The sequence below is a fragment of the Hyperolius riggenbachi genome, chromosome 4 (genome assembly GCF_040937935.1).
Source record: "Hyperolius riggenbachi isolate aHypRig1 chromosome 4, aHypRig1.pri, whole genome shotgun sequence".
NCBI lineage: Eukaryota > Metazoa > Chordata > Amphibia > Anura > Hyperoliidae > Hyperolius > Hyperolius riggenbachi.
Genome location: NC_090649.1, coordinates 457658786 through 457686420, shown reverse-complemented (window position 1 = coordinate 457686420; position 27635 = coordinate 457658786). Strand labels below are relative to the sequence as shown.

At 46.6% G+C, this 27635-nt stretch overlaps 1 protein-coding gene across 1 annotated transcript in view; it reads left to right on the top strand.

Moving 5' to 3' along the window:
• Positions 1 to 26519, top strand: part of LOC137504856 (calpain-13-like) — a 143547-nt gene extending 117028 nt beyond the window's left edge. Inside the window, exons 21-27 of the mRNA XM_068233448.1 lie at positions 1214 to 1281; positions 3037 to 3105; positions 5690 to 5758; positions 10544 to 10622; positions 20062 to 20178; positions 22539 to 22594; positions 26202 to 26519. Of these exons, the coding sequence (XP_068089549.1) occupies positions 1214 to 1281; positions 3037 to 3105; positions 5690 to 5758; positions 10544 to 10622; positions 20062 to 20178; positions 22539 to 22594; positions 26202 to 26222 (479 nt within the window). The 3' untranslated portion in view covers positions 26223 to 26519. The remainder of the gene's footprint in view (positions 1 to 1213; positions 1282 to 3036; positions 3106 to 5689; positions 5759 to 10543; positions 10623 to 20061; positions 20179 to 22538; positions 22595 to 26201) is intronic.
• Positions 26520 to 27635: the final 1116 nt, after the last annotated feature.

The window sequence follows — 27635 nt, the reverse complement described above, 5'->3', positions numbered from 1 at the left end:
ATATGCAAATCAACCATCCAACCTGAATTATCACAAATACTTTCTGTTTTAGGTCGCATTCACAGTGGGACGTTATGGTCGCACGTTATAAAGTCTTATAACACAGCTTACCGCACTGCAATGCTAATCCTATGGGCCATTCACAGTGCAACGTTAAAGTCACGTTAAAAATCTTGTGTTGTGGTAACGCACTGTTTGCAGTGCGTTACCTCATAGCGCAAACACTTTAACGTCGCATTAAAACACCATGTCCCACTGTGAACATAGCCTCAAGTAAGCAAGCTTTTGTTTTCCATAGCATTTTAGTAAAGGGGCTTTTTGGACCATTGTAGCCCCTCACACACTCCAACGAGTTCTGGGTCACCATGAGCTTGCTGGTTAGTCTGTACCTCTCGGTGTTTTAAGTCCTACTCCATAGAGCCAAATTAATCCATGCCATGCACTAATGAGGATCAAACAATCTGAAACAGTCTGTATGCATGTTGGATTATTATGGCTCTGTACAAATTAACAAGCTGACACATCATTGCATTCCAGCGGATCTGGAGGTGTGTTTAGCTTCTAAGGACAATAATGGATCATTTGCATATATTCAGCAGTGATGCACTGGGAGAGATCTCAAGCTCACTCCAACCTGAATTATCGCAAATACTTTCTGTTTTAAAGAGACACTGAAGTCTCCTATAAATCGTGTTTTTATTTTAAAAATGTGTTTACTATCCTACCTAAACCGCCGCATCCCCGCCGCTGTGCACTAACTAAATCCCCCCTCCCTCTCTCCCACAAAATCCACGACTTTCTTGGTCGTGGATTTTGCTGCCCTCTACTCTTCCGCGTGAGGCAGAGCTATGAGCTGCAGCCCTGCCTCACACGTGTCTGTCAGCGGTGGATCTCCGCCTTTCCCCTGCCCCTCTCAGCGAAGGAAGACTAAGAGGGGAGGGGGAGAAGCAGCGATCCGGGCTGACAGACGCGCTGAGAGGCACAGCTACAGCTCATAGCTCTGCCTCTCACTGAAGGTGGGGCCTAGGACTAGAGAGAGAGATCTTCTGCTAATACGGCCACTCAGCCAGCGGTCCATAAAAAGGGAGGGAGAGGTAGCCCAGTTGGTAATCTTCCGCCATCCCCCCGGCCCAGTCCGCGCCTGAACGAGAGAGAGATGTATAGATTTTGAAGGAATTTTTATTTCTGTGAACCTCGTTCTTTTCTCTTTCAGAATCTCCATATCAAAACCGAATAAACTTCACATTAGACGGCAGCCGTGAAATGCTGACCTCAGTGGATGTATCCTTTTTGGGTCATTACTACGGGAGACGGGTGTGAGAATGGTTAATGTTATGCTAACGATAACGAGGGGTTGCAAATGTTCGTTAATTTAATACAAATTTAGAAAGGCAGGTAAATGGAATTTCAATGGTCCATTTTAACAGTTGTGTCGGTCGCTAGCTTCCTTATGGCAACATTATTATTATTATTTATTGTATTTATAAAGCGGCAACACATTATGCAGCGCTGGACAATAAATAGGGATACATACAATATAAACAAGGGGTGACAGACAGAGAGGTAGCACAGGGTTATACACACAAACAGAGCATAACGTACCTCTCAACTTTTTGAGATGAGAAAGAGGGACACTTAAGCCAGGCCCCTGCCACACCCTTGATCACCCCCCCTGGCACACCCCTAGTCACGCATACCATAAAGATTTCATAAGAAAGATATGTTTTATAATTCAAACCACACTGGTCCTTTCTATTCTGGTTCATTTTCCATCATTTTAACATTTTAAAATTAGTAATATATCAATTTAAAGGGTGGGAATAAAGTTTAGAGTCAATCAAACACATTTTTTGAGGGCTTGCTTGAAGATGTTGAAAGAAGGAGCGAGTCGGGGTGGGGGTGGGGGTGGAAGGGAGTTCTATAGGGTGGGGGCAGCTCTTCAAGTCTTGTAGGCATGCAAGGGGGTGAGAAAATGCATGGGAAGGTCAGGCGGAGATCATTGGAGGAATAATGGAGGGGGCGGGCAGGTATATATCTGTGAACGAGCTCAGAAATATAGGCTGGGCAGGTCTTGTGCACAGATTTGTAGGTAAGGCACAGAATCTTAAAACTGATCCTAAAGCAGATAGGGAGCCAGTGTAGGGCTTTGCAGAGGGGAGAAGTGGAAGCAGAGCGGTGGGCAGAATGGATGAGTCTAGCTACTGCATTCATGACTGATTGGAGGGGTGCAATGAGTCTCAAGGGGAAGCCAGACTGTAGGGCATTTCAGTAGGCATTGCAGTTGTGTAGCTGCTGTAGGGACAGGAACCACCCCTCTCACCAATGCAATTTTTGTGTGCAGTTTGAAAATGGACCAATCAATTTAAACCCAGGTTTAAATTGATTAGTCCATTTTGAAGCTGCATATATTTGCATATAAATTTGCATAAACTCAGAAGATTTTGCATTTCATTGATCATCCCTACTGCACACCCAATCGAGCATGTTTGCCTGAGATTTCCCAGGATGTCCGAACCTTAAAGGCAACCAATTTCAGCCCAATATTGATCGAATTGTTGATCATGCATGCTCTTGGCGGCACTGATATTCATCAGATTCGATAATGATAATCAAATCGTATGGTCTATTGGCCACCAAGTCTACTGACGTTTGGTCACCTTAAGTTTTGGTGCTAGAAGTTGTGCATGGTAGGAACTATGTGCTAATCAGTGTTCACTAGGGATGGCAATGGCTAGGAGAACTCATGGAGAAGCATGTGATCAGTTCGATCAGGTAATAGATTTGTAAGGTTCTGATTTGCTGGTCCTGATCATGTGTTAAACCAGGAAGTCATCACAGCAAATCAGGACCTTACAAATCTATCAGCTGATCGAACTGATCACATGCTTCTCCATGAGTTCTCCTAATCAGGGCCATCTCTAGGCCTGAATGCAGATTAAAGGGTCCCACTCTGATGAATGCTGGTCCTGTAGAAGAATGTCATTCTGGAGACCCATCACATAGGCTTAAACTGTATTTACTTAACTCGGTGCTCAGTATTCCGGCAGAGGCAAGCTGGAGTCAGAGGACTTCAACCGCTTGTGGAGATATCTTACCAGATTCACGGTAAATATTATGCTCAAAAAAGCACACTAAACGGGAAGAATATGGAGACTGCCATATTTATTTTCTTTCAAACAATACGACCGGGAATCCATAAGCAGCGCTATTCCAAACACTAGTGATATAAAAAAGCTCTAGTTAATGCAATGCTATGGGAGATTTTTAACAAAAAATCACATCCCTCATGTGGCATCACACCCAATAGCATTACATAAGCAAGAGCTTTTCAAATCACAAAGCGCTCAGAAAAGGCTTAAAGGAAATGTTCAAGGTAAAAAAAACAAAAACAAAGATCCACCTGTCCCTCGCCGCAGCTCCGGAGGCTCCCGGTCTTCTCCCCTGGCGCAGCCGACCTCGCCAGGTCGGCTTTCGGGTCGGCCTCTTCTGCGCTCCACCGCGCGGGTCAAGTGGTCCAGGCTGACGTCATCAGGGCGGTACTGCGTAGGCCCAGAACTATTGCGCCTGCGCAGTACCGTCCTGATGACGTCAGCTGGACCACGTAACCCGCGCCATGGAGTGCAGAAGAGGCCGACTCGGAACGAAGGTCGGCTGCGCCAGGGGAGAAGACCGAGAGCCTCCGGAGCTGTGGTGAGGGCACAGAACGACTGCCACCGGCTGGAGGAAGCCCCACGTAAGTGGATCTTTGTTTTCTTTTTACCTTGGACACTCAATTTAAGGCCCCGTTGACATCTGAGCGTTTTGCCGGCAAAACGCTCAAGCGCTTTTTAAAGCGCTAGTACAATAGAAACCTGTGGGCCCGTTCTCACTTGGGCGATTGGCGATTAACGCCAATCGCCCCCCCCCCCCCCCCCCAAAAAAAATTGTATCCTTCACCATTTTCAGGCGATTTCCCGGTGATTGCGTTTAGTGCTATAGAAGCGCTAATCGCGATCGTGGAAAATTGCCCCAAGTGTGAATGGGATTTTATTGCGTTAATTGCTCAAAATCTCCAGAGCAAGACGCTAGCAAAAGCGCTAGCATTTTGGGTTGAGTACGTGTGAACGGGCCATCAAGGAAACCAGAGATCATTCATACTTATGCTTTTATACATACCTGAGGTTTCCTCCAGCCCCATTGGCACAGATCACTCCCAGGCCGCCGTCCTCCGCTGCCTCCAGCTTCGGTACCAGGTCCCGTAACTTCCTCCAGTCGCGGCCAGTCTGCACAAGAGAAGTGCGCTCTCTGCATATCTCTCCAGCAGCCACCGGAGAGGTATGCAGAGGGCACACTTCTCTTACGCAGACTGGCTGCGATTGGCCGGTACCGGAGCTGAAGGCAGCGGAGGACGGTGGCGTGGGAACGATCTGTGCCAATGAGGCTGGAGGAAGCCCCAGCTATGTATAAAAGCATAAGCCATAAGCCTAAGCTCTTAGGCCCCTTTCACACTTGAGTATTTTGCCAGTGATTTCAGCAAAACGCTCAAACGATAGCGCTTTTGAAAGTGCTAGTGTAATAAAACCCTATGGACCCGTTCTTACTTGGGTGATTTGCACTAATCGCCGCAAATCGCCCAAAATCGCAAAAAACGCAAATGCGTAGCCTTCTCCATTTTCAGGCGATTTCCCAGCGATCGCGTTTCAGTGCTATAGAGGCGCTAAACGCGATCGCGGAGAAATGGCTGCACTGTCCAGTGATTTTTCCACGTGAAATTGCGGAAAAATCACTCCCACAAAACGCCGGCAAAAATCTCATGTGTTTTGCGCTTCTGAGTGTAAATGGGGCCTTATATTACATGGAGGTGGTAAAATTGGTCAGTGATTGGCCAATCATAATTGAAAGTGTGTACCAGGCTTTAGAAAAGCGTTGCTAGTGGGTTCCAGAGTCGGGTCAGGTGTGCTATTAAATTAAATCAATTCACTTAAGTTGAGAAAAAACTATACCTGCAGTTCAGCTCTCTACATTGCCCAATAAACCCTTTTTCAGTCCTGTGTCAGACTCTGTCTAATATCAGCTTATTCCAGTATAGGCCCAATGTCAGGCATAGTTTTAGATAGGGAAAATAGCTGCTGCCGCTAGGGATGGTCGGAAATGCCAATTTCCGTGTTCGCCGAAAATCCGCATTCCGCCATTGCCAATTTCCGCTACTGATTCCGTTTTCCACTAACGATTTCCGCATTCCGATGCGGATTTTCGGGGGAATTTCCGCCAAATTTAACATTGATTTTCCGTATGGTCTATTGGCCACCAAGTCTACTGACGTTTGGTCACCTTAAGTTTTGGTGCTAGAAGTTGTGCATGGTAGGAACTATGTGCTAATCAGTGTTCACTAGGGATGGCAATGGCTAGGAGAACTCATGGAGAAGCATGTGATCAGTTCGATCAGGTAATAGATTTGTAAGGTTCTGATTTGCTGGTCCTGATCATGTGTTAAACCAGGAAGTCATCACAGCAAATCAGGACCTTACAAATCTATCAGCTGATCGAACTGATCACATGCTTCTCCATGAGTTCTCCTAATCAGGGCCATCTCTAGGCCTGAATGCAGATTAAAGGGTCCCACTCTGATGAATGCTGGTCCTGTAGAAGAATGTCATTCTGGAGACCCATCACATAGGCTTAAACTGTATTTACTTAACTCGGTGCTCAGTATTCCGGCAGAGGCAAGCTGGAGTCAGAGGACTTCAACCGCTTGTGGAGATATCTTACCAGATTCACGGTAAATATTATGCTCAAAAAAGCACACTAAACGGGAAGAATATGGAGACTGCCATATTTATTTTCTTTCAAACAATACGACCGGGAATCCATAAGCAGCGCTATTCCAAACACTAGTGATATAAAAAAGCTCTAGTTAATGCAATGCTATGGGAGATTTTTAACAAAAAATCACATCCCTCATGTGGCATCACACCCAATAGCATTACATAAGCAAGAGCTTTTCAAATCACAAAGCGCTCAGAAAAGGCTTAAAGGAAATGTTCAAGGTAAAAAAAACAAAAACAAAGATCCACCTGTCCCTCGCCGCAGCTCCGGAGGCTCCCGGTCTTCTCCCCTGGCGCAGCCGACCTCGCCAGGTCGGCTTTCGGGTCGGCCTCTTCTGCGCTCCACCGCGCGGGTCAAGTGGTCCAGGCTGACGTCATCAGGGCGGTACTGCGTAGGCCCAGAACTATTGCGCCTGCGCAGTACCGTCCTGATGACGTCAGCTGGACCACGTAACCCGCGCCATGGAGTGCAGAAGAGGCCGACTCGGAACGAAGGTCGGCTGCGCCAGGGGAGAAGACCGAGAGCCTCCGGAGCTGTGGTGAGGGCACAGAACGACTGCCACCGGCTGGAGGAAGCCCCACGTAAGTGGATCTTTGTTTTCTTTTTACCTTGGACACTCAATTTAAGGCCCCGTTGACATCTGAGCGTTTTGCCGGCAAAACGCTCAAGCGCTTTTTAAAGCGCTAGTACAATAGAAACCTGTGGGCCCGTTCTCACTTGGGCGATTGGCGATTAACGCCAATCGCCCCCCCCCCCCCCCCCAAAAAAAAATTGTATCCTTCACCATTTTCAGGCGATTTCCCGGTGATTGCGTTTAGTGCTATAGAAGCGCTAATCGCGATCGTGGAAAATTGCCCCAAGTGTGAATGGGATTTTATTGCGTTAATTGCTCAAAATCTCCAGAGCAAGACGCTAGCAAAAGCGCTAGCATTTTGGGTTGAGTACGTGTGAACGGGCCATCAAGGAAACCAGAGATCATTCATACTTATGCTTTTATACATACCTGAGGTTTCCTCCAGCCCCATTGGCACAGATCACTCCCAGGCCGCCGTCCTCCGCTGCCTCCAGCTTCGGTACCAGGTCCCGTAACTTCCTCCAGTCGCGGCCAGTCTGCACAAGAGAAGTGCGCTCTCTGCATATCTCTCCAGCAGCCACCGGAGAGGTATGCAGAGGGCACACTTCTCTTACGCAGACTGGCTGCGATTGGCCGGTACCGGAGCTGAAGGCAGCGGAGGACGGTGGCGTGGGAACGATCTGTGCCAATGAGGCTGGAGGAAGCCCCAGCTATGTATAAAAGCATAAGCCATAAGCCTAAGCTCTTAGGCCCCTTTCACACTTGAGTATTTTGCCAGTGATTTCAGCAAAACGCTCAAACGATAGCGCTTTTGAAAGTGCTAGTGTAATAAAACCCTATGGACCCGTTCTTACTTGGGTGATTTGCACTAATCGCCGCAAATCGCCCAAAATCGCAAAAAACGCAAATGCGTAGCCTTCTCCATTTTCAGGCGATTTCCCAGCGATCGCGTTTCAGTGCTATAGAGGCGCTAAACGCGATCGCGGAGAAATGGCTGCACTGTCCAGTGATTTTTCCACGTGAAATTGCGGAAAAATCACTCCCACAAAACGCCGGCAAAAATCTCATGTGTTTTGCGCTTCTGAGTGTAAATGGGGCCTTATATTACATGGAGGTGGTAAAATTGGTCAGTGATTGGCCAATCATAATTGAAAGTGTGTACCAGGCTTTAGAAAAGCGTTGCTAGTGGGTTCCAGAGTCGGGTCAGGTGTGCTATTAAATTAAATCAATTCACTTAAGTTGAGAAAAAACTATACCTGCAGTTCAGCTCTCTACATTGCCCAATAAACCCTTTTTCAGTCCTGTGTCAGACTCTGTCTAATATCAGCTTATTCCAGTATAGGCCCAATGTCAGGCATAGTTTTAGATAGGGAAAATAGCTGCTGCCGCTAGGGATGGTCGGAAATGCCAATTTCCGTGTTCGCCGAAAATCCGCATTCCGCCATTGCCAATTTCCGCTACTGATTCCGTTTTCCACTAACGATTTCCGCATTCCGATGCGGATTTTCGGGGGAATTTCCGCCAAATTTAACATTGATTTTCTCAAACACTACAAGGTCTTTTTGAAATATTTTTTCCTCCTTTTTCCCACTTGTCTGCTTAACATTCCCTGAAAATTTGGTGTTTCTAGCACCTATGGAGGCTTTGTTATTAACCTCTAAAGTCGATGACACCGCATTGCGGTTCCAACAGGGCCGGAGCTACCATTAAGACAAAGGAGGCAGCTGCCCCAGGGCCCCAGAGCTTGTAGGGGCCCCCAGTGGCTACAAGAGAAAAAAAAATTCAAATCGGCCTTATAGTTTCTGAGAAAATCGATTTTAAAGTTTCAAAGGAAAAAAAAAATACACATTTAAAAACCTGCCAACTTTAATGGTTAATAGAAAATCCCCCTTAAATGCTACAAACCCTAAATTTGCAGGATATGTTAAGGAGATCATTAGGAATAAGAGGAAAAAACAATTTTTCAAAAAGACCTTATAGTTTTTGAGAAAATCGATTTTAAAGTTTAGAAGGAAAAATGTATACTTTTAAATGCGGTAAATGTCACTTTTAGTAGCAAACCTAACGGTAGTGTAATTTTACATGCATCAAATTAAAGCGCAATAAATTTCCTGACGGGGTTTCCAGGGGGTCTATACTCAGCCGCAGCACTTTGGCCAGGAATCGCTATACAGCCGCAATATGGCTGCATGAAGATCCCTGGCATTTTTTCCTATTTTCCCAATTTTTTTTTTATGTTTAGAGTGTGGGAATTTTTTTTTTTTTAAATTATGTGGGGTCCTCCCTCCTGAAACTTTTTAACCCCTTGTCCCCCATGCAGGCTGGGATAGCCAGAATGTGGAGCTCCGACCGATTGGGACTTCACACCCTGACTATACCAGCTGCAAAAAAGGTCCCCTAATGCCGATTTTTGTTCCGGGGTATATGTTGGGGGGGGGGGGGGGGGCCCAGGTTTACTTTGCCCTGGGGCCCCATTGTTGCTTAAACCGGCCCTGGGTTCCAATGCGGATTTTTGCGGTAATTTCTGCCGACTTTAACATCGATTTTCTCAAAAACTACAAAGTCTTTTTGAAATATTTTTCTCCTATTGTTTCTATTTGTCTGCTTAACATTCCCTGAAAATTTGGTGTTTCTAGCTCCTATGAGGGCTTTGCTATTAACCTCTAAAGTCGACTCAGCATAATACCGCATATCGGTAATACGAATTTTCTGCATTTTACATTAGTCAATAGCGGCCAACTTTGGCGGTTAATAGCAAAGCCCCCGTAGGTTCTACAAACACTAAATTTTCAGGTTATGTTAAGCAGAAAAGTAGAAACGAGAGGAAAAAAATATTTCAAAAAAACCTTGTAGTTTTTGAGAAAATTGATGTTAAAATCGGCAGAAATTACAGCTAAAATCCGCATTGAAACCGCTATGCGGTATGATGCCGACTTTAGAGGTTAATAGCAAATCCCCCATAAGTGCTAGAAACACCAAATTTGCGGGGAATGTTAAGCAGAACAGTAGGAATAAGAGGAAAAAAATATTTCAAAAAGACCTTGTAGTTTTTGAGAAAATTGATGTTAAAGTTGGCTGGAAATTTCAGCGAAATCCGCCTACCGCACTTCCATTACCGATTTCCGAATTTCGATGCGGAAATGCAATTTCCAATCGGAAATTTGGAAATTGCATTTCCCCAGAATCCGAACGAGCATCCCTAGCTGCTGCTAGGTGGCACTTTTGCCAGGTAATAATCAGCACAGCGTCAGCCTTTTTAGATTAAAGTGTTGAACTAGGTCCGACCGTTTCATCGCTGCTGGCTCCATCCTGCAGAGCCACATAATGCAAACATTATATGGGCACATTTGGGCTTGTTCCTGCAGCCGGATCTGGTCTGGCACTTCGCCACAATATGTGGATCAAAGTGTCAACAAAGTCCAGAATCCTCCAGCACAACGCAGCGCCACTTAATAACAAAAGTACTCAGGCGCTTGTTCAAGAGGGTGGGGCTGCAGAGCACTCTTCCCCTGATGGCAGGTCACCTCCCCCTTCTCTATTGCGAGAAAGAACACACCCACTGATTACTAGGAAAAGTCAATGAGAGGCTAACAATAACAAGAAGTTTCTAATGTTATGCAAATTTTACACAGTTGCTTATTGGAAAGTTCCATTTCCAAATTGCAAAAATATGCATAAAATTTGCATCGACTCAGTTATTAGCATCTGATTGAGTATCCCTAATGACAGCATGGAGGGGATCCTTGGACATGTGACGCGTGACTCCCATTAGATCTGTGGTCATTATACTCAGTTTTCCAGACTGGAGAAGAAATACCGTGGGGCACTGCTCATTTAAAAACCCTTTATTCCAGTTGGGTATACAGCCACTACAGAGCAAGTGCCTGACAGCTGTTTCGTGGGTTACACCTGCTTCTTCAGAAGCAAAAACATGTACATGAAGAAGCAGGTGCAACCTGCGAAACAGCTGTCAGGAACTTGATACCCCAATTGCTCTGTACTTGTTGTATGCCCTACTGGAATACAGGGTTTTTAAAGGAACAGTTCCCCACTGCATTTCTTCTCCAGTCTACATTACAAGGCGATAGATGATCATTCTCCTGGCACTTTATCTTTTTTTTTTTTTTTTTGCACAATATTCAGTTTTCTCTTTCTGTCTTTCAGGGCGTTTTTGCAGATATTGATAGAAATGGCAGCGGATTCTTGGACCCGGTTGAATTTTGCAAAGCGGTGAAACTAGCAGGTAATGAGCAAGATTGTTTTACATCAAGACAGTATTACAAATTAAGAACTGGGGCAAGAGGCCCTGTCACCTTCCACAATATATACACAGTAGAGTTCCAGTAATATGCACCCTCTGTAGGCTCTTGATGTGTGTCATGTGACACACATTGGGTCATGTGATGCATCACCGTACAGAGGATGAAGCAGAACAGCCTCCAGCTGTAAAGAGAGAAGAAGACCCAGAGCTCTGGCCTGTATTTTCTGCTCTGCATTAGTGAGATAGAGGATTCTGTTGGGGGCAACAGAGGTGGGTGGGTGGAAACAGGTGTCACAGTGAGGCCCTAACTCAGGGGTAGGGAACCTTGGCTCTCCAGCTGTTAAGGAACTACAAGTCCCACAATGCATTGCAGGAGTCTGACAGCCACAGTCATGATTAATAAAGGCAAATGCATGCTGGGATTTCGTTTTATCACAGCTGGAGAGCCAAGGTTCCCTACCCCTGCCCTAACTCCTTGAAACTCTCAAGCAACTGGAAAAACTACCAATCTGGTACCAAGCACCCTGTGGCAGAAAACTCTACTGTCTCCCTTTTTATTTTTATTTTTTTAAGTTATAGTGAATATCTGTTCACTGCGCAGATCTGCGCAGCACGCATCTGAGTCCCCATAGCCGCCAACGGGAAACCGCAAGACGCCGCATCCGGTTGTCCGGAAGACAACCGGAAGTACCTGAGGAGGGATGCGAGACGATGCGGCGATTGCCTCGCATCCTTATCGCTAATGGAAACCGGCCCTAAAATCTAAGTAACCTATTTCATTCCAAAACATTACTTATGAATATTTTAGATCATCACGTCACCAGTAGGTGGCACTGAAAACTCTTTTATTAATGTACTGTATAGAAATTACAGTAAATGGATTGTGAGCCCGCAGATTCGGGTGCTTGATGTAGTGGTGCAGGCTAAAACCACATAGAATCTATACCAGCAAATAGGGGGGAAAGTTCATATTTAACCCTTCCAGATCAAGCTCCACACTTTCGAAATAGGATGTACAAATAAAAAGTGTAACAACTCTTAAAGGACAATTGTAGTAAGAGGGATATGGAAGCTGCCATGTTTATTTCCTTTTAACTACCTAACGACCTCGTCACGCCGATGGGTGTGACCGTGGCGGAAGCCCCATGTCACGAGGTCCTAGTGACGGAGAACGTTGTGCTGAGTGTAGCGACCCTTGCAGCTCGACACCCGGTATTCCTGGAGTTGTGACAGGAGGACCAAGGTATACAAGAGGCAGGAGTGCTCGCTGGAACCGGAGATCAGGTAAGCAGGCTGGAACCACGGCACTCCTCACTGGCTGAGTCTGGTAGTGCAAGGACTCAGAGACCAGTGTAGTAAACAGCAAGGCAGATCCCAGGATAAGCAGAAGTCGGCACCAGAGCGGGTAGTCATACAAGCAGGGTTCGGCAACAGAGCGGGTAGTCAGGCAGGCAGAGGTCATCAACAAAGCGGGAAGTCGTACAGGCCGGGTTCAGTAACAGAGTTGGTAATCAGGCAAGCCGAGGTCAGGATCCAGGATTTAGGCAACAGGCAGACACTAAGTCACGACACGGGAACACAACACTAGCTGCAATACTACAGCACTGAGCTGTTGCATTCTCCAGACTTAAATAGGCGTTTTGGCGCGCAACGCACAGCGCGCGCATGCGCAAAGACACGCGTGCGATGCACGCAACGCGCAGCGCGCGCAAGCGCAAACGCGATCGCGCACGCGCGCATGCGCAATCACACACGCGCGCACGCACACGCGCAGACGCATTGTCAGAACAAACATGCATAACAACCATCCCTGTGCACGCGCGAAACACAACGCCTACGTCAACGCCTTCCGCGCCAACGCCTGCGCCGCGCAACGCAACGCACACTGGAGAGCACCGACAGGCCACCCCGCCGAGACCCTCCAGGATGACTGCCAGCATCCGTACGTGCCGACCACCTCGCCTGGACAGGTAACTGACCGTGACAATGCCCCCCCCCCCCCCAAGGGGCAGCCTCCGGATGCCCCCAGGGGCCGGCTTCTCAGGGAACTCCCTGTGGAATCTGTTGATTAATCGAGAGGCATGGATGTTGGCTGCCGATACCCATGAACTTTCTTCTATGCCATAACCCTTCCATTTAATGAGGTACTGGATCTGATTGTATCTCCTCCTGGAGTCCAGGATTGTTTCCACCTCATATTCTTCTTCTCCCTCCACCAGGACTGGTGGTGGAGGAGTCGTTCTTCGGCCCGGGAAGGGATCTTGACCAGTGGGTTTCAGTAATGATACATGGAAGACCGGATGAATCTTCAGACTGTCCGGAAGGTCCAATTCGTACGCCACTTGTCCTATCTTCCTTTTGATAGCAAATGGCCCAATTGATTTAGGACCCAGTTTCTTGGACGGACATGCCAATTTTAGATTTACTGTGGATAGCCAGACAGTATCCCCTTCTTTAAGATCAGGGTTACCTCTCCTGTGTAGATCAGCTTTCCTCTTGTAACTCTCCTGAGCCCGGGCCATAGTTTGTTGTAGTATTTGATTGTTATCCTGTAAATTTTTGATTAGGTTATCTGCAGCAGGAACTGAGGATTCCGGAAGAAGATTCGGCAGAAATGATGGATGAAAGCCATAGTTGGCGAAAAACGGGGTTTGTTGCGTACAGGCATGGATCGAGTTGTTGTAAGCGAATTCAGCTAATGGTAATAGCTGAACCCAATTGTCTTGAGAGGACGACAAGAAACATCTCAGGTACTGCTCCAGAGTTTGGTTGGTACGCTCAGTTTGGCCGTTGGACTGGGGATGATAAGCTGACGACAAGTTCAATTTGATATTTAGAGACTCACACAAGGCCTTCCAAAAGCGAGACGTAAACTGTGAGCCCCTGTCAGAGATGATATCGGCTGGGACTCCATGCAACCGTACGATTTCTCTTATAAACGTATTGGCTGTTGTCTGTGCTGAAGGTATGCCCTCCATAGGTAGAAAGTGAGCCATTTTAGACAATCGGTCCACCACTACAAATATAGTACTACAATCTTCAGATCTTGGGAGCTCCACGATAAAATCCATTGAGATGGAGTGCCAAGGTCTAGGTGGGACTGGTAGTGGATTTAATAGACCCCATGGTTTAAATTTTGAACCTTTAAACCGACAGCACGTGGGACAGGCGTTAACATACAACTTGCAGTCCTTTCTAAAGTTTGGCCACCAGAAGGAGCGATGCACCAGATCCTGGGTCTTGGTTACTCCAAAGTGCCCTGCCAGTCTGTGGTCATGACAAGTTTCAAGCACTACTGAACGAAACTCTTCTGGAACAAATAATTTATCATTCCACCACCACAGTCCCTCTTTTTTCTTCATTGATTCCTTGAACTTTTCCGGTGGTTCGGTTGAACCCTGGCGAAACTGGTCGGCTAAGGTTGGCTGAATAATCAGAAAATTCTGGTCGGACAAGATTGTATCATGTGTTCCTGCTCCTTCATCCTCAGGAAACATGCGGGACAAAGCATCTGGTTTAATATTCTTTTCTCCTGGTCTGTACGTGATGTGAAATATGAATCTTGAAAAGAAGAGTGCCCACCTGGCCTGTCTCGGGTTCAATCTTTTTGCGGTCTTTAGATATTCAAGGTTCCGGTGATCCGTGAAAATGAGTATGGGCTGGGATGCACCTTCCAGAAGGTATCTCCTCCACTCCTCCAATGCTACTTTGATAGCCAGCAGTTCTCTGTCCCCCACATCATAGTTTCTTTCCGCATCCGAGAGCTTCCTTGAGTAGAATGCCACTGGGTGCAGTAATGCTTTTATTCCTTGTCTTTGAGATAGCACTGCCCCTACCGCTGAGTTGGATGCGTCTACTTCCAATACAAATGCCAATGCCGGGTCCGGATGTTTAAGAACAGGAGCGGATGTAAAATGTTGTTTCAATCTATCAAATGCCACCTGAGCCTCCTTATTCCAAGAAAAGTGTGTATTCTGGCGCGTGAGTTGGGTAATGGGAAGAATTATAGCAGAAAAGTTTCTTATGAAGCGTCGATAAAAATTGGCGAAGCCCACGAACCTCTGAACTGCCTTCTTGTTGGTGGGGGCTGGCCAATCCAAAATTGCCTGAACCTTCTGAGGATCCATTACAAATCCCTCATCTGATATAATTAGTCCCAGAAACTGCACTGATCTCTTTTCGAATTCGCATTTTTCAGCCTTGACAATGAGTTGATGTTGCCTGAGACGAGCAAGTACCTGGCACACCTGATGACGATGGGTTTCCAGAGTTGACCAAAATACCAGGATGTCATCTAGATATACGATTATGAATTGGTCAATAAAGTCTTTCAGCACATCATTGATAAAATATTGGAATGTTGCTGGAGCGTTGCAGAGACCGAACGGCATTACCAGGTACTCGAAGTGTCCAAAACGAGATCTGAATGCGGTTTTCCATTCGTCCCCCGCTCTTATTCTCACCAGGTTGTACGCTCCTCTTAAGTCCAGTTTTGAAAAAATCTTTGCTTCACGGAGTTTTTGAAAAAGTTCTGGCACCAAGGGCAATGGATAACGGTTTTTGATGGTTACCTTATTTAATTCCCGATAGTCGATGCAGGGTCGAAGTGTCTTATCCTTCTTTTGCACGAAGAAAATCCCCGCACCAGCAGGAGAAATGGATGGGCGGATAAAACCTTTTCTCAGGTTCTCTTCAATATACTGTCTGAGAGTTTCTTGTTCAGGGTCAGAAAGCGGAAACATTCGCCCGAACGGAAACTTGGAGCCGGGAACTAGATCAATAGGGCAATCATAGGGACGGTGAGGTGGTAGACAATCGGCTCCTTTTTTGTCGAATACGTCAAGATATTCGTGATACTGAGGAGGAACGGTGTTCCGAAGTGCCTCTGATGCAAAGCAGCGGACCAGTGGAAACAGGACTCATGGGTAAACAGCAGCTCCCACAGTAAACGGAATTGAAAGAAACCGCTCCTGTGGACCAGTTGATGAGTGGATTGTGTGCTTGAAGCCAAGGTAATCCTAAGATTACCGGAAACATTGGAGAAGTCAGCAGGTCAAATTTGATGAGTTCTTGATGTTTTTCAAAGATCAGGGCCATGGCAGGAATGGTTTCCATGGTAACTGGTCCGGAGCTGACGATTGATCCATCAGCTAAGTGGATATGGAGAGGTTCTTTGCGGTTTTGTACCGGAATTTGATGATTAGTGGCGAAATGAATGTCCATAAAGCAACTGCAGGCTCCGGAGTCGATGATGGCAGTGGTTCTAATGGTTCTTCCTGGGAACTGGAACGAGATGGAATGATAAAATGATTAGTGGCTATTGCGGGACCCCCGGTAGGTGGGTCTCTAGAAATGCGATCCTCACCTGCAGGTCGGACTGGACAAGTTCTGATCAGATGACCAGCGGCTCCACAGTAGAAACACAAATTTCCTTGTCTCCTTCTGTTTCTTTCTTCTGCTGATAATGATGGACGCATGACCCCAAGCTGCATGGGTTCACCTTGATCTCCTACTTCAGCAGGCACTGTGGCGGAGGAGACCGGAAAAGCAGGGACCCAGGATGCACGGGACGAGCTACCTGCATTTCTTTCCATCTGGCGTTCCCGAAAACATCTATCGATTTGGATTGCTAGTTCGATCAACTCAAGGGTGGCGGGTATTCCAACCCGAGCAAGCTCATCTTTCAGAGACTCCGATAATCCAAGGCGGTACTGATGTTTAAGTGCTCCCTCATTCCAATCAGTATCAGCTGACCATCTGCGGAATTCGGACGTATATTCCTCTACGAGTCTTCGGCCCTGGCGAAGATTACGCAGCCCCATCTCGGCTGTTACTTGACGTTGTGGATCATCATATAAAGTAGCCATGTGAGTGAACAGGATCTCCATGGATGCTAGAGCTGGATGTTTCTGCTCCATTAACCTGTGAGCCCAAGCTTGAGGTTCTCCCTGGAGTAGGGCAATAATAAATCCCACCTTTGTTTCTTCAAGAGAAAACGTACGTGGTTGCAAGGCGAAATATATTCGGCAGGCGTGCTGGAAGGCCCAGAACTTGGATCTGTCTCCTGAAAAGCGTTCCGGTGTGGGTACCCGGGGTTCGGGCGCTGCTGCGGAGGCTGCTGCAGGTGCAGGGTTGACGGGTGGAGCTGACTGAGATGCAGCGGCAGGGGCAGATGGCAGATTGGGAGCAGGTACAACCGAGGACATAGTGTTGATTCGGCCTTCCAGGCGTTGATGTCCGGCTTGTAGCTCCTTAAGGGCTTCAGTTAAAGCAGACATCTGATTGCAAAGGGTGCTTAACACATTTGCTACCTCAGCGGTCTCCATTGTTGGCTGTAGTATTATGTCACGAGGTCCTAGTGACGGAGACCGTTGTGCTGAGTGTAGCGACCCTTGCAGCTCGACACCCGGTATTCCTGGAGTTGTGACAGGAGGACCAAGGTATACAAGAGGCAGGAGTGCTCGCTGGAACCGGAGATCAGGTAAGCAGGCTGGAACCACGGCACTCCTCACTGGCTGAGTCTGGTAGTGCAAGGACTCAGAGACCAGTGTAGTAAACAGCAAGGCAGATCCCAGGATAAGCAGAAGTCGGCACCAGAGCGGGTAGTCATACAAGCAGGGTTCGGCAACAGAGCGGGTAGTCAGGCAGGCAGAGGTCATCAACAAAGCGGGAAGTCGTACAGGCCGGGTTCAGTAACAGAGTTGGTAATCAGGCAAGCCGAGGTCAGGATCCAGGAATCAGGCAACAGGCAGACACTAAGTCACGACACGGGAACACAACACTAGCTGCAATACTACAGCACTGAGCTGTTGCATTCTCCAGACTTAAATAGGCGTTTTGGCGCGCAGCGCACAACGCACAGCGCGCGCATGCGCAAAGACGCGCACGATGCACGCAACGCGCAGCGCGCGCATGCGCAAACGCGATCGTGCACGCGCGCATGCGCAATCACACACGCGCGCACGCACACACGCATTGTCAGAACAAACATGCATAACAACCATCCCTGTGCACGCGCGAAACACAACGCCTACGTCAACGCCTTCCGGCGCCTGCGCCGCGCAACGCACACTGGAGAGCACCGACAGGCCACCCCGCCGAGACCCTCCAGGATGACTGCCAGCATCCGTACGTGCCGACCACCTCGCCTGGACAGGTAACTGACCGTGACACCCCAGGACCGTCTAACGACAATTGGTGTCAAGTCCTGGAGTATCAGTTTAGCAGGGAACGCGCGCGCCCATGTGCTCCGCTCTGTGATCAGCCTGCTAGCTGCGATTGAGGCTAGCAGACTGTTCAGAGCCGAAAGGGGAAAGAAATCCTCTTTGTTTACATTTGTACATTTGTACAGCGCTGCAATGTCCTGCAACGCTGTATGGGTGACACTCGGCTGTCCCTCAGTGCGGCTCCTAATGTGTGTTCTCTGATAGACTGATGCGGGGATGAGTGCCCATCGCGTCCTGTGGCGATTAGGACGGCACAGGGGGGAGGGAGGGAGAGGTAGGAAGGAGGGAGGGAAAAGCCTCCTTTCTTTTAATTAAAAAAAACAACAAAAAACAAACAAACAAAGATTGCAACAGCAATCAGAGACCTCCTACAGAGTGTCGTATTTAAGGACCACTATAGCCAAAATCGTAAAATTTAAAATACATGAAAACATATACAGATAAGAAATATGTTTTTTCCAGAGTAAAATGAGCCATAAATTACCTTTTTCCTATGTTGCTGTCACTTACAATAGGTAGTAGAAATCTGACAGAACCGACAGGTTTTGAACTAGTCCATCTCTTCATGGGGGATTCTCAGCAAGGGTTTTATTTTTTATAAAGACTCTCCCTGAAAAAGATTTCTACAATTATGCTGGCCAGCCTCCCTGCACACTGTACACTTTTTTTGGGTAGCTGGACAGATCAACTACCATTCGCTAAATGGCTTTGGAACTAAACAAAACCATTTTACTCCCCCATGAGGAGATGGGCTAGTCCTAAACCTTTTGGTTTTGTCAGATTTCTACTACCTACTGTAAGTGGTAGCAGCATAGGAGAAAAGTCATTTACGGCACATTTTACGCTTGAAGAAACGTGCATCTTATTTGTATGTGTTTAAATGCATTTTAAATTTTACAATTTTCGTGATAGGGGTCCTTTAAGGACAAGAAAAGGAGGTTAAATTAATTTGTGTGCTTCGTTGTAGGGCTGTGCAGCACACTGACAAAGCTGCACAGCCCTCTATTGTGAAAAATGGCCTGGTCACTAGGGGGTGTAAGCCTGTGGTCCTGAAGCAATACCAGTTGCCTGGCAGCCCTGCTGATCCTCTGCCTCTGATACGTTTAGCCATAGACCATGAAGGACAGGAACCCACTAGAAAGTACAAATCGCTAGTGCAACCACTAGCGCAGGGGCGTAACAATAGGCCCTGCAAGGGATGCAGCCACAGGGGCGCCCAGAAGCCACAGGGGACCCCATGAAGGGGGAGAAGTTTATTGTTCCTGTCCTGAGAAACTGACAACTAAGGGCATGGAGAGAAAAAAAATTCTGCTCTCTGCACAATTGTTCTAATGACTGCGTCTGCTCAGCCACTGATAAGGAATCATACAAAGTTTTGCAGACAAAGATTTGTAGACGGTCCCTATTCAGTGTTCAGCATGGTCTTGTGCTTTGGAAAACACATTAAAGTGTGCACTAGCCAATTGAATAACATTGGTTCTCAGTTTACCTGTGCCAAAAGGGGGAGGGGTTTGGGGTAGGGGGCCCCATCCCAAGATTTGCAGGGGGGCCCAGTGATTTCTAGTTACGCCCCTGCACTAGCGTTTTTAATTAGCGTTTTGTAAGCGATTTCATGATGAGCAATTTCCAGCTCTTTTGGGAACGTTTTTAAAAGGTGTAAGCTTTTTGCCAGTGATTGTGTAGTGATTTGCAATTAGGGATTTTAATTCTGATTGGTCCTTACAATGTATCATCGTTTTTTTACAGTTTACAGTAATTTAAAATCGCACTCAAATCGATAGGTGTAGCATTTCGTAAGCGATTACACAGCATTTATATACTTTACATTGAAACGCAAACACTCCCAAAATGCTGCATGTCCTGTGATTGCAGTTTTGCTAATTGCAATCGCTCCAGTGGAATTTGGCCCATCCATTAACATTAGCTGAGCGTTTAGGGAAATCGCTAGTGTTTTGAATTGCTCCCTAATCGCTCAAAAAATCGTTCTAGTGGGTTCCAGCTCTTAATCTAGTAGGACTACTGCTTCAATGCTTCTGACAGGTGTGTGTGATTCAGATGCTACTGCAGCCAGAGATCAGAAGGTTGGCAGGCAACTGGATTGTTTTATGAGGACATAAATATGGCAGCCTCCATATCCCTCTCACTTCAGGTGCCTTTTAATGATCATAATTATTTTTGCTGTGTTCATCTTCTAGATTTGAATGCAAGCAGTGATCTCCTCGGTCCGCTGATCGCTCGCTATGAAAACTCAGAAGAAAAACTTGCCTTTGTGGACTGTCTGACGTGTATGATGCGACTGAAGGCCGCCTTGAGTAAGTTGTACTGCTGAATAAAGTTGTGTTGTTGAAAACGAAGGACATAGAAACTAATTTATTAAAGCTAGGCACAGATCTAAAGAGGTACTCTAGTGACATATAGCAGAATGTAGTATTCAGCATAACCATTTGACGGTAATTTTCCTATAGCTATATATTGCTCTATAGTGGGATGTAGCTCTGCGCTCCCAGTGATGTTTAGCCTAGGCTTATTATAGATGCAGAAATCCTGCCCCCACCCCAAGCATTCTGGAAGACCAAGTATACTTTCCACTGGCTTTAGAGCTCTCAGTAAACAAACAAATGTTAGGATAGGAGTATGTATTGCGGCACCAGGTGGCATTGCATTTAGTAAAATATCTGAAATTTAGATTAGTGACATTTTACCATGCACTACCCATCTGGCACCCATTCTCACTTGAATTCTCCTCTGTAGGTTCCTAACCTCCCCATAAGTGCCTAACCCCCCCCCATAAGTGCCAAACTGCTCCCCCCAATAAATGCCTAACAGACCCCTTCCCCTCTGTAAGTGCCTAACCTTAAACCCTACCCCACCTAATGCCTAAGACTAATGCCCTCTCCTCCCTGTAAGTGCCTAACCTTATCCTCCCCCCATGGCTATCCCTAATGCCCCACCCCCCCATATGTGCCTAATCTTAACCCTCTCCTTCTAATGCTTGACCCCTAATGCACAGTTCCTCCTCTCTGTAAATGCCTAAAGCTATCTCTGTAATAGCTGGTGCCCAAACAACCATTGTTGTAGTCAATTGTTTATGATCAGTTACAACCCTTATGTAGAAGCTGATCAGGTATTAGCTGCATTGAGCGCACAAATAACTGCTTGTGCACCTGATTACTGATAAATAACAAGGGCGTCTAGTAGACATCTGCTGAACATGGTGCCCAATTGACCTAAACTCTAAGATAGTGGTAGACGTATTGGCAGGAATGTTCAGCTAGCGTTAGGGTAGCTTTAGGCAGATCAGTAGTAGTATTCTATTCTTAATTTCGGCACTGTAGGCGGCAAAAATCCATATCACCAATACAACACAAGCTGCTGATTCCAGGCAGTCTGCAACGGGCTTTACATCAGTCATTTTATATTGAAACCCTCAGGAGGAAAATGTCAGCTGTTTCAAAGTGATGTGTTCAGTATCTGTGCAGCTTTATGCATAGCTCCCAACTGTCCCTCTTTTGGAGGGACAGTCTCTCTTTGGGAGCCCTGTCCCTCTGTCTTCCTCATTTGTCCCTCTTTCAGGACTGATGTACAGAGCTATGTAAAAACATGTATTTTTCTACTGAAAAAATGTGGTTAAAGAAAACCTGTAACTAAAAAAAGTTTCCCTGGGGAGTACTCACCTCGGTAGGGGGAAGCCTCCAGATCCTATTGAGGCTTCCCCCGTCCTCCAGTGTCCCACAGCTGTCTCGCTGTGCCCCACTGAACAGCGGGGGTGTAAATATTTACCTCCCCGGCTCCAGCGCAGGTGCAGTATCGGCTCTCCGCTCGGAGATAGGCAGAAATAGACGATCACTGTCGGGCCGCTCTACTGTTCAGGCGCAAGTCTCCAGCACCTCGGCAGTAGAGTGGACCCGACAGAGATCGGCTATTTCCGCCTATCTCTGTGCTGAGAGCCACAACAGCGCCCCCGCTGGAGCCAGAGAAGGTAAATATAGCAAGCCTTGTCAGGCTTGTAGAGCCAGGATTGCGGGATGCTTCAGGGGAGCCAGTGCTGGATTGCCTGCAGCTACAGGGGAGGGGGAAGCCTCATTGGGACCCTGAGGCTTCCCCCTGCCGAGGTAAGTACCTCCCAGGGGGCTTTTTTTTTTATACAGGGTCTCTTTAATTAAATGTAAACTTCAGTTCTTACCCATCCTTTAAATTGATATATTTCTTACATTTAAATGTTAATATGAAGGGAAATGAACCAGGATAGAAAGGGCCAGTGTGGTTTGAATTATAAAACAACATATTTTCCTTATGAAATCTTTATGGTATGCATGACTAGGGGCGTGGTTAGGAATGTGACAGGGACGTGGCTTATAGTGTAATGGTTAAGGGCTCTGCCTCTGACACAGGAGACCAGGGTTCGAATCTCGGCTCTGCTTGTTCAGTAAGCCAGCACCAATTCAGTAGGAGACCTTGGGCAAGACTCCCTAACACTGCTACTGCCTATAGAGCGCGTCCTAGTGGCTGCAGCTCTGCTCTGGCGCTTTGAGTCCGCCAGGAGAAAAGCGCGATATAAATGTTCTGTGTTCTGTGTCTGTGTTTAAGTGTCTCTTTTTCTTATATCAAAAAGTTGGGAGGTATGTTTATGTAATGCTTCTCACAAACTTCTGCTTTTTCCAAACTTTTTCAGAAACTTTTTACTGGTTGTCAGTTGATGGCAAAGGAGTTTACCTGACTCAGGACAAGGTGAGGAACAGCTGTGGGGTATCAGCTTCAAATATGAGGATGTCCAAAATGCAATTTATCCAATAGAAAGTCATTTTTCATTGCTGATCATGAACAAGGAAAAGAAAACATCCTTATCCCTCCCTATACATACTTAAAGAGTTTAATCTGCACTCAGCAACTTCCTGGTCACTAGAGAGTGGTGGGCGATGATGTCAGAAGGGTGTGACAGAAGAGGGGGGAGTTTCAAGTCCTCCAAATTAACCCATTCTGGGTGTGGCTGATCCTGAAAGAGCCACGGAAGTCATCTCCACCCCCTCCACACACCAGCTGCAAATAATCCCCACCCCCTTAAGAAAACACACCCAAACATGAACTCAAAATTAGAGATGTCGCGAACATAGAATTTTCCGTTTGTGAATGTTGAATGTGAACTTCCGTAAATGTTTGCGAACATGCAAACCTCCATAGACTTCAATGGGCAGGCAAATTTTAAAACCTACAAAGACTGTTTCTGGCCTCAAAAGTAATGGAAAAGTTGTTTCAAGGGGTCTAACACCAGGAAAGGGGTATGCCGGAGAGGATCCATGCCAAAATTACCATAAAAAATGTATGGAGTTGACGCAAAGTCGGGTTTTAATCCCTAAAGGGCAGAGATCACATAATGCACAGCTCTGGGTGTCAGTGGGCAGTGGAGTGTCACACACAGAGAAATGCAATAGTACTATCAGAATACAGTGAAATAATGCACTGGAGTGGTACTGTGCGTGCAACTAATGTAGCAACAGCAGTAGTGTGCACACAGCTCTGGATGTCAGTGGGCTGTGGTAAAAAACCCGATGTGCTAGCCCTCAAAAGGGCTGTTTGGGGTGCATTCACAGCAAGTGAGGAGCAAAAACACAGGCCTAGCTAATGCTTTCCCTAACTATCTGCAGCAAGTCTGACCCTGCTCTCATTAACATTAGAGTTGGGCCGAACCTCCGATTTTAGGTTCGCGAACCGGGTTCGCGAACTTCCGCGGAAGGTTCGGTTCGCGTTAAAGTTCGCGAACCGCAATAGACTTCAATGGGGATGCGAACTTTGAAAAAAAAAAATTATGCTGGCCACAAAAGTGATGGAAAAGATGTTTCAAGGGGTCTAACACCTGGAGGGGGGCATGGCGGAGTGGGATACACGCCAAAAGTTCCCGGGAAAAATCTGGATTTGACGCAAAGCAGCGTTTTAAGGGCAGAAATCATATTGAATGCTAAATGACAGGCCTAAAGTGCTTTAAAACATCTTGCATGTGTATACATCAATCAGGTAGGCTTAGTGCACACCAGAGCGTTTCGGCTGCAGTTTGCGATCCGCTTGCGGGTGCGGATCCGCTTGGGTAATGTATTTCAATGGGCTGGTGCACACCAGAGCGGGAGGCGTTTTGCAGAAACGCATACTCCCGGGCTGCTGCAGATTTTGGATTGCGGATGCGTTTCTGCCTCAATGTTAAGTATAGGAAAAACGCAAACCGCTCTGAAAAACGCCTGTTCAGAGCGGTTTGCCAGGCGTTTTTTGTTACAGTAGCTGTTCAGTAACAGCTTTACTGTAACAATACATTAAATCTACTACACCAAAAACGCTTCACAAAACCGCAAAATGCTAGCTGAAACGCTACAGAAAAATAAGAAAAAGCGTTTCAAAATCTGCTAGCATTTTGCGGATCTGCTAGCGTGTTTTGGTGTGCACCAGGCCGTAGTGTAATTAAAGGGGAACTGAAGAGAGAGGTATATGGAGGCTGTCATGTTTATTTCCTTTTAATCAATACCAGTTGCCTGGCAGCTCTGCTGGTCTATTTCTCTGCAGTAGTATCTGAATAAAACCAGAAACAAGCATGCAGCTAGTCTTGTCAGAACAGACTTATAAGTCTGAACCACTGAAACACCTGATCTGCTGTATGCTTGTTCAGGGGCTATGGCTAATAGTATTAGAGGCAGAGGATCAGCAGAGCTGCCAGGCAACTGGTATTGATTAAAAGGAAATAAACAGGACAGCCTCCATATACCTCTCTCTTCAGTTCCCCTTTAAGGTACTGCTTCACACTGACACACCAAACTGTTCACAGAACAGAACAGGTATGCAGTGGTGGGTTCACAGTACAGGTATGCAGTGGTGGGTTCACAGAACAGGTATGCAGTCAGGGACAAGCTAAGCCTAACTAATCTTTCCCTATGAGAGACAGTGCAGCAGCTCGCCCTACTCTCACTAATGCAGGCAGGCAGTGGCACACGAGTGACCGTAATGGCCGCCGCTGCCTGCCTTATATAAGGGGGGTGGCGCTCCAGGGGCTAGTGTAGCCTAATTGGCTACACTGGGCCTGCTGACTGTGATGTAGAGGGTCAAAGTTGACCCTCATGGTGCATTATGGGGCGAACCGAACTTCCGCAAAAGTTCGCCTGCGGGACACGAACGCGAACCACGGAAGTTCGCATGGAACCGTTCGCAGGCGAACCGTTCGGCCCAACTCTAATTAACATTCAGCAGCCACCAGAGAATGAATCCAATATGGCCACCGCAAGTGCTTTTTAATAGGGGGGTGGGGAGTCCAGAAGGGGGTGCTAGCTGATTGGCTGCCATGTGTCTGCTGACTGTGAGGTAAGGGGTCAAAGTTAAGCTCAATGATGATGTATAGGGGGCGTGTGGAACACCACAAATGTTCGCTGTTCAACGCAAATGCGAACAGTGGAAGTTCCCAAAATACTGTCCGCTGTCGAACAGTTCGGGCTATCTCTACTCAATGAGAACACCAGCACATACCACTAAGGCTGCATCTGAAATGACCACCAGCTCAGTGTGTCACCTAAATAGATTTTCTGCACACTTCGCATTCAATTCAGATGCAAATCATATCTCTACTCAAGATTCAAATACGAGAAAAAACATTGAATGAGGGCTGAGCCACACTATAAGCGCTTTTCTGGGCGCTTGTGATTGATTAGCGCTTTTTAAAAATCACTCCCATTCACTTTCATTAAAATTGCGGTAAAAATCACTGCAATCGCGCAATTGCGTAAGCGTAAAATTGCTGCAATTTTTACCACGATTTTAATGAAAGTGAATGGGAGCGAATTTGAAAAGGCGCTAATCAATCACAAGCGCTCAGAAAAGCACTTATAGGGTGGCTAAGCCCTGACTGAATGCTGGGTTACAAAATGTAGGTAATGCAGGCAAACATGAATGCATGTGAAAATATATGCATGCAAGAAAATGGAGCCAGCGCATGCTTGGGAAGTTATTGGGGGGTTTTGCACACATTATTTTTGTGCATTTCTTGCATTTTGCAACCCGGCATCTGGACATAGACCTTTGTATGGCCCTTCTGTGCGCTCGTCCTTCTTTTCATATTTGCCTTTTCTTGCATGTATATATTTTCACATGCATTCTTGTGTGGCTGCATTTCCTGTATCTATGCGCTCAGCTTTCAGTATATTCAGTAGCGGTGCTTTTTTTTTTTTTTATCCAGCTTCAGCTATACATTTGTAGTTTATGGATGATAACTTTACCTTCCAATTCCTATAATGCAGTGTTTGTGTATGTTCTTTATACATCCTATACTGTAAGTATTATAATTTTTCCTTATTTTCTGCCTTTGCAGTGGATGAAGATGATGGTGTGAAGTTAAAGCCATAATGTTTTGGTAAGAATTCCCCCCTTCCCTCAAAGAAAAGAAATTCCGCCTCTGAATGCCTGAACCTGCCTCCTTCATGTGCAGTTGGACACTTCATCTGCCCAAAAATCTAAAATGTTCTGCCAGAGTCCCATGCTGCTAGCAGACAGGAGTGCTGGTGCACTGGCAGCTGGATACTGTCATAATGTTGTTGGGATTTGGGAAATCAGAGGGTTTTCTTTTTTGTTTTGTTTTTTACCATGATGTGTAAATGTGATCAATTTGGTGTAAATAAAAATTTTTGTGTTAAGGTTCTAAAAATCTGCTTTCTAGATGTACCTTTTTATCTACCTTTTATACTCGCGTATAAGCCTAATTTTTCAGCACAAAAAATGCGCTGAAAAGTGACCCTCTCGGCTTATATGCGAGTCAGTGGAGCAGAACGGATAATGAAGCAGGTTTTGTTACTGGCAGAGGAGGGTAAGGATTGTGCACTAGTGATCCTGCTCTTGCCAGCTGGCTCCCAGCTGTGTTTGTGCCCCACATCACCTGCAATATGGTGTGCAGAGTGGGCTACTCAAGACTACCTGTGTCCCCTGGCTTGTGGAGTGGAGCATGCCAGCAACATGTCGGCAGTGCAATGATCAGGGATTCTTCCTGCGTGGCAATCAGTGTGTCTCATATCTGACGCCATCTAGTGGCGTCTTGTTACACAGCTGTATCATCCTTGGGGCACATCTGGCTATGGGGAGGGGGGCTGACTTCTACTGGGGGCACATCTGGCTACTGTGGATGAAACTATACTGGAGAGAGGGCTTATACGCGAGTCTATTACTTTTTTCTGGTTTCTGGGGAAAAGTGGGTACCTTGGCTTATACGCAGCTTGACTTATAGCCTAATATATACAGTATATGGGTGTACGGCAGCAGATATTTCTGCTCATTGCATATGCGGGGCTGGGCTTCTCTTTCTGCTCAGTATAAATGTTCTTGGTTATGATTTAGACTGTGTCTGAGGCGGTATTAAAAAAAACAACGTGATACTTACCTAAGAGCGAAGCCTCTGCATCCTGCTTTCCACCCCCACCAGGCCCCCACCGTTGCCAGGCACGAACACCCAGCACATATCCGGCAAGAGCTTATTGGATATGTTGCATGGCGCTGCTACTCTTCATGCACAAACGTGACTTATTGCGCCTGTACAAGTACGTCCACGCCTGAGCAGTAAGCCGGAGCCGTACATCCACTAGTGGCTTTATGCTACTGCACAGGTGTGGTTGTTCTTGCAAGGGTGCAGCAGGGCCATGCTTGTGCATGAAGAGAAGTGCGAGTCAGAGCTGGATCATCCACCAGGCAACCTAGGCAGGTGCTTGGGGCCTAGTGGGTGCCAAGGGGCCCATCTCCACCTTCTTTGACCTCTCTC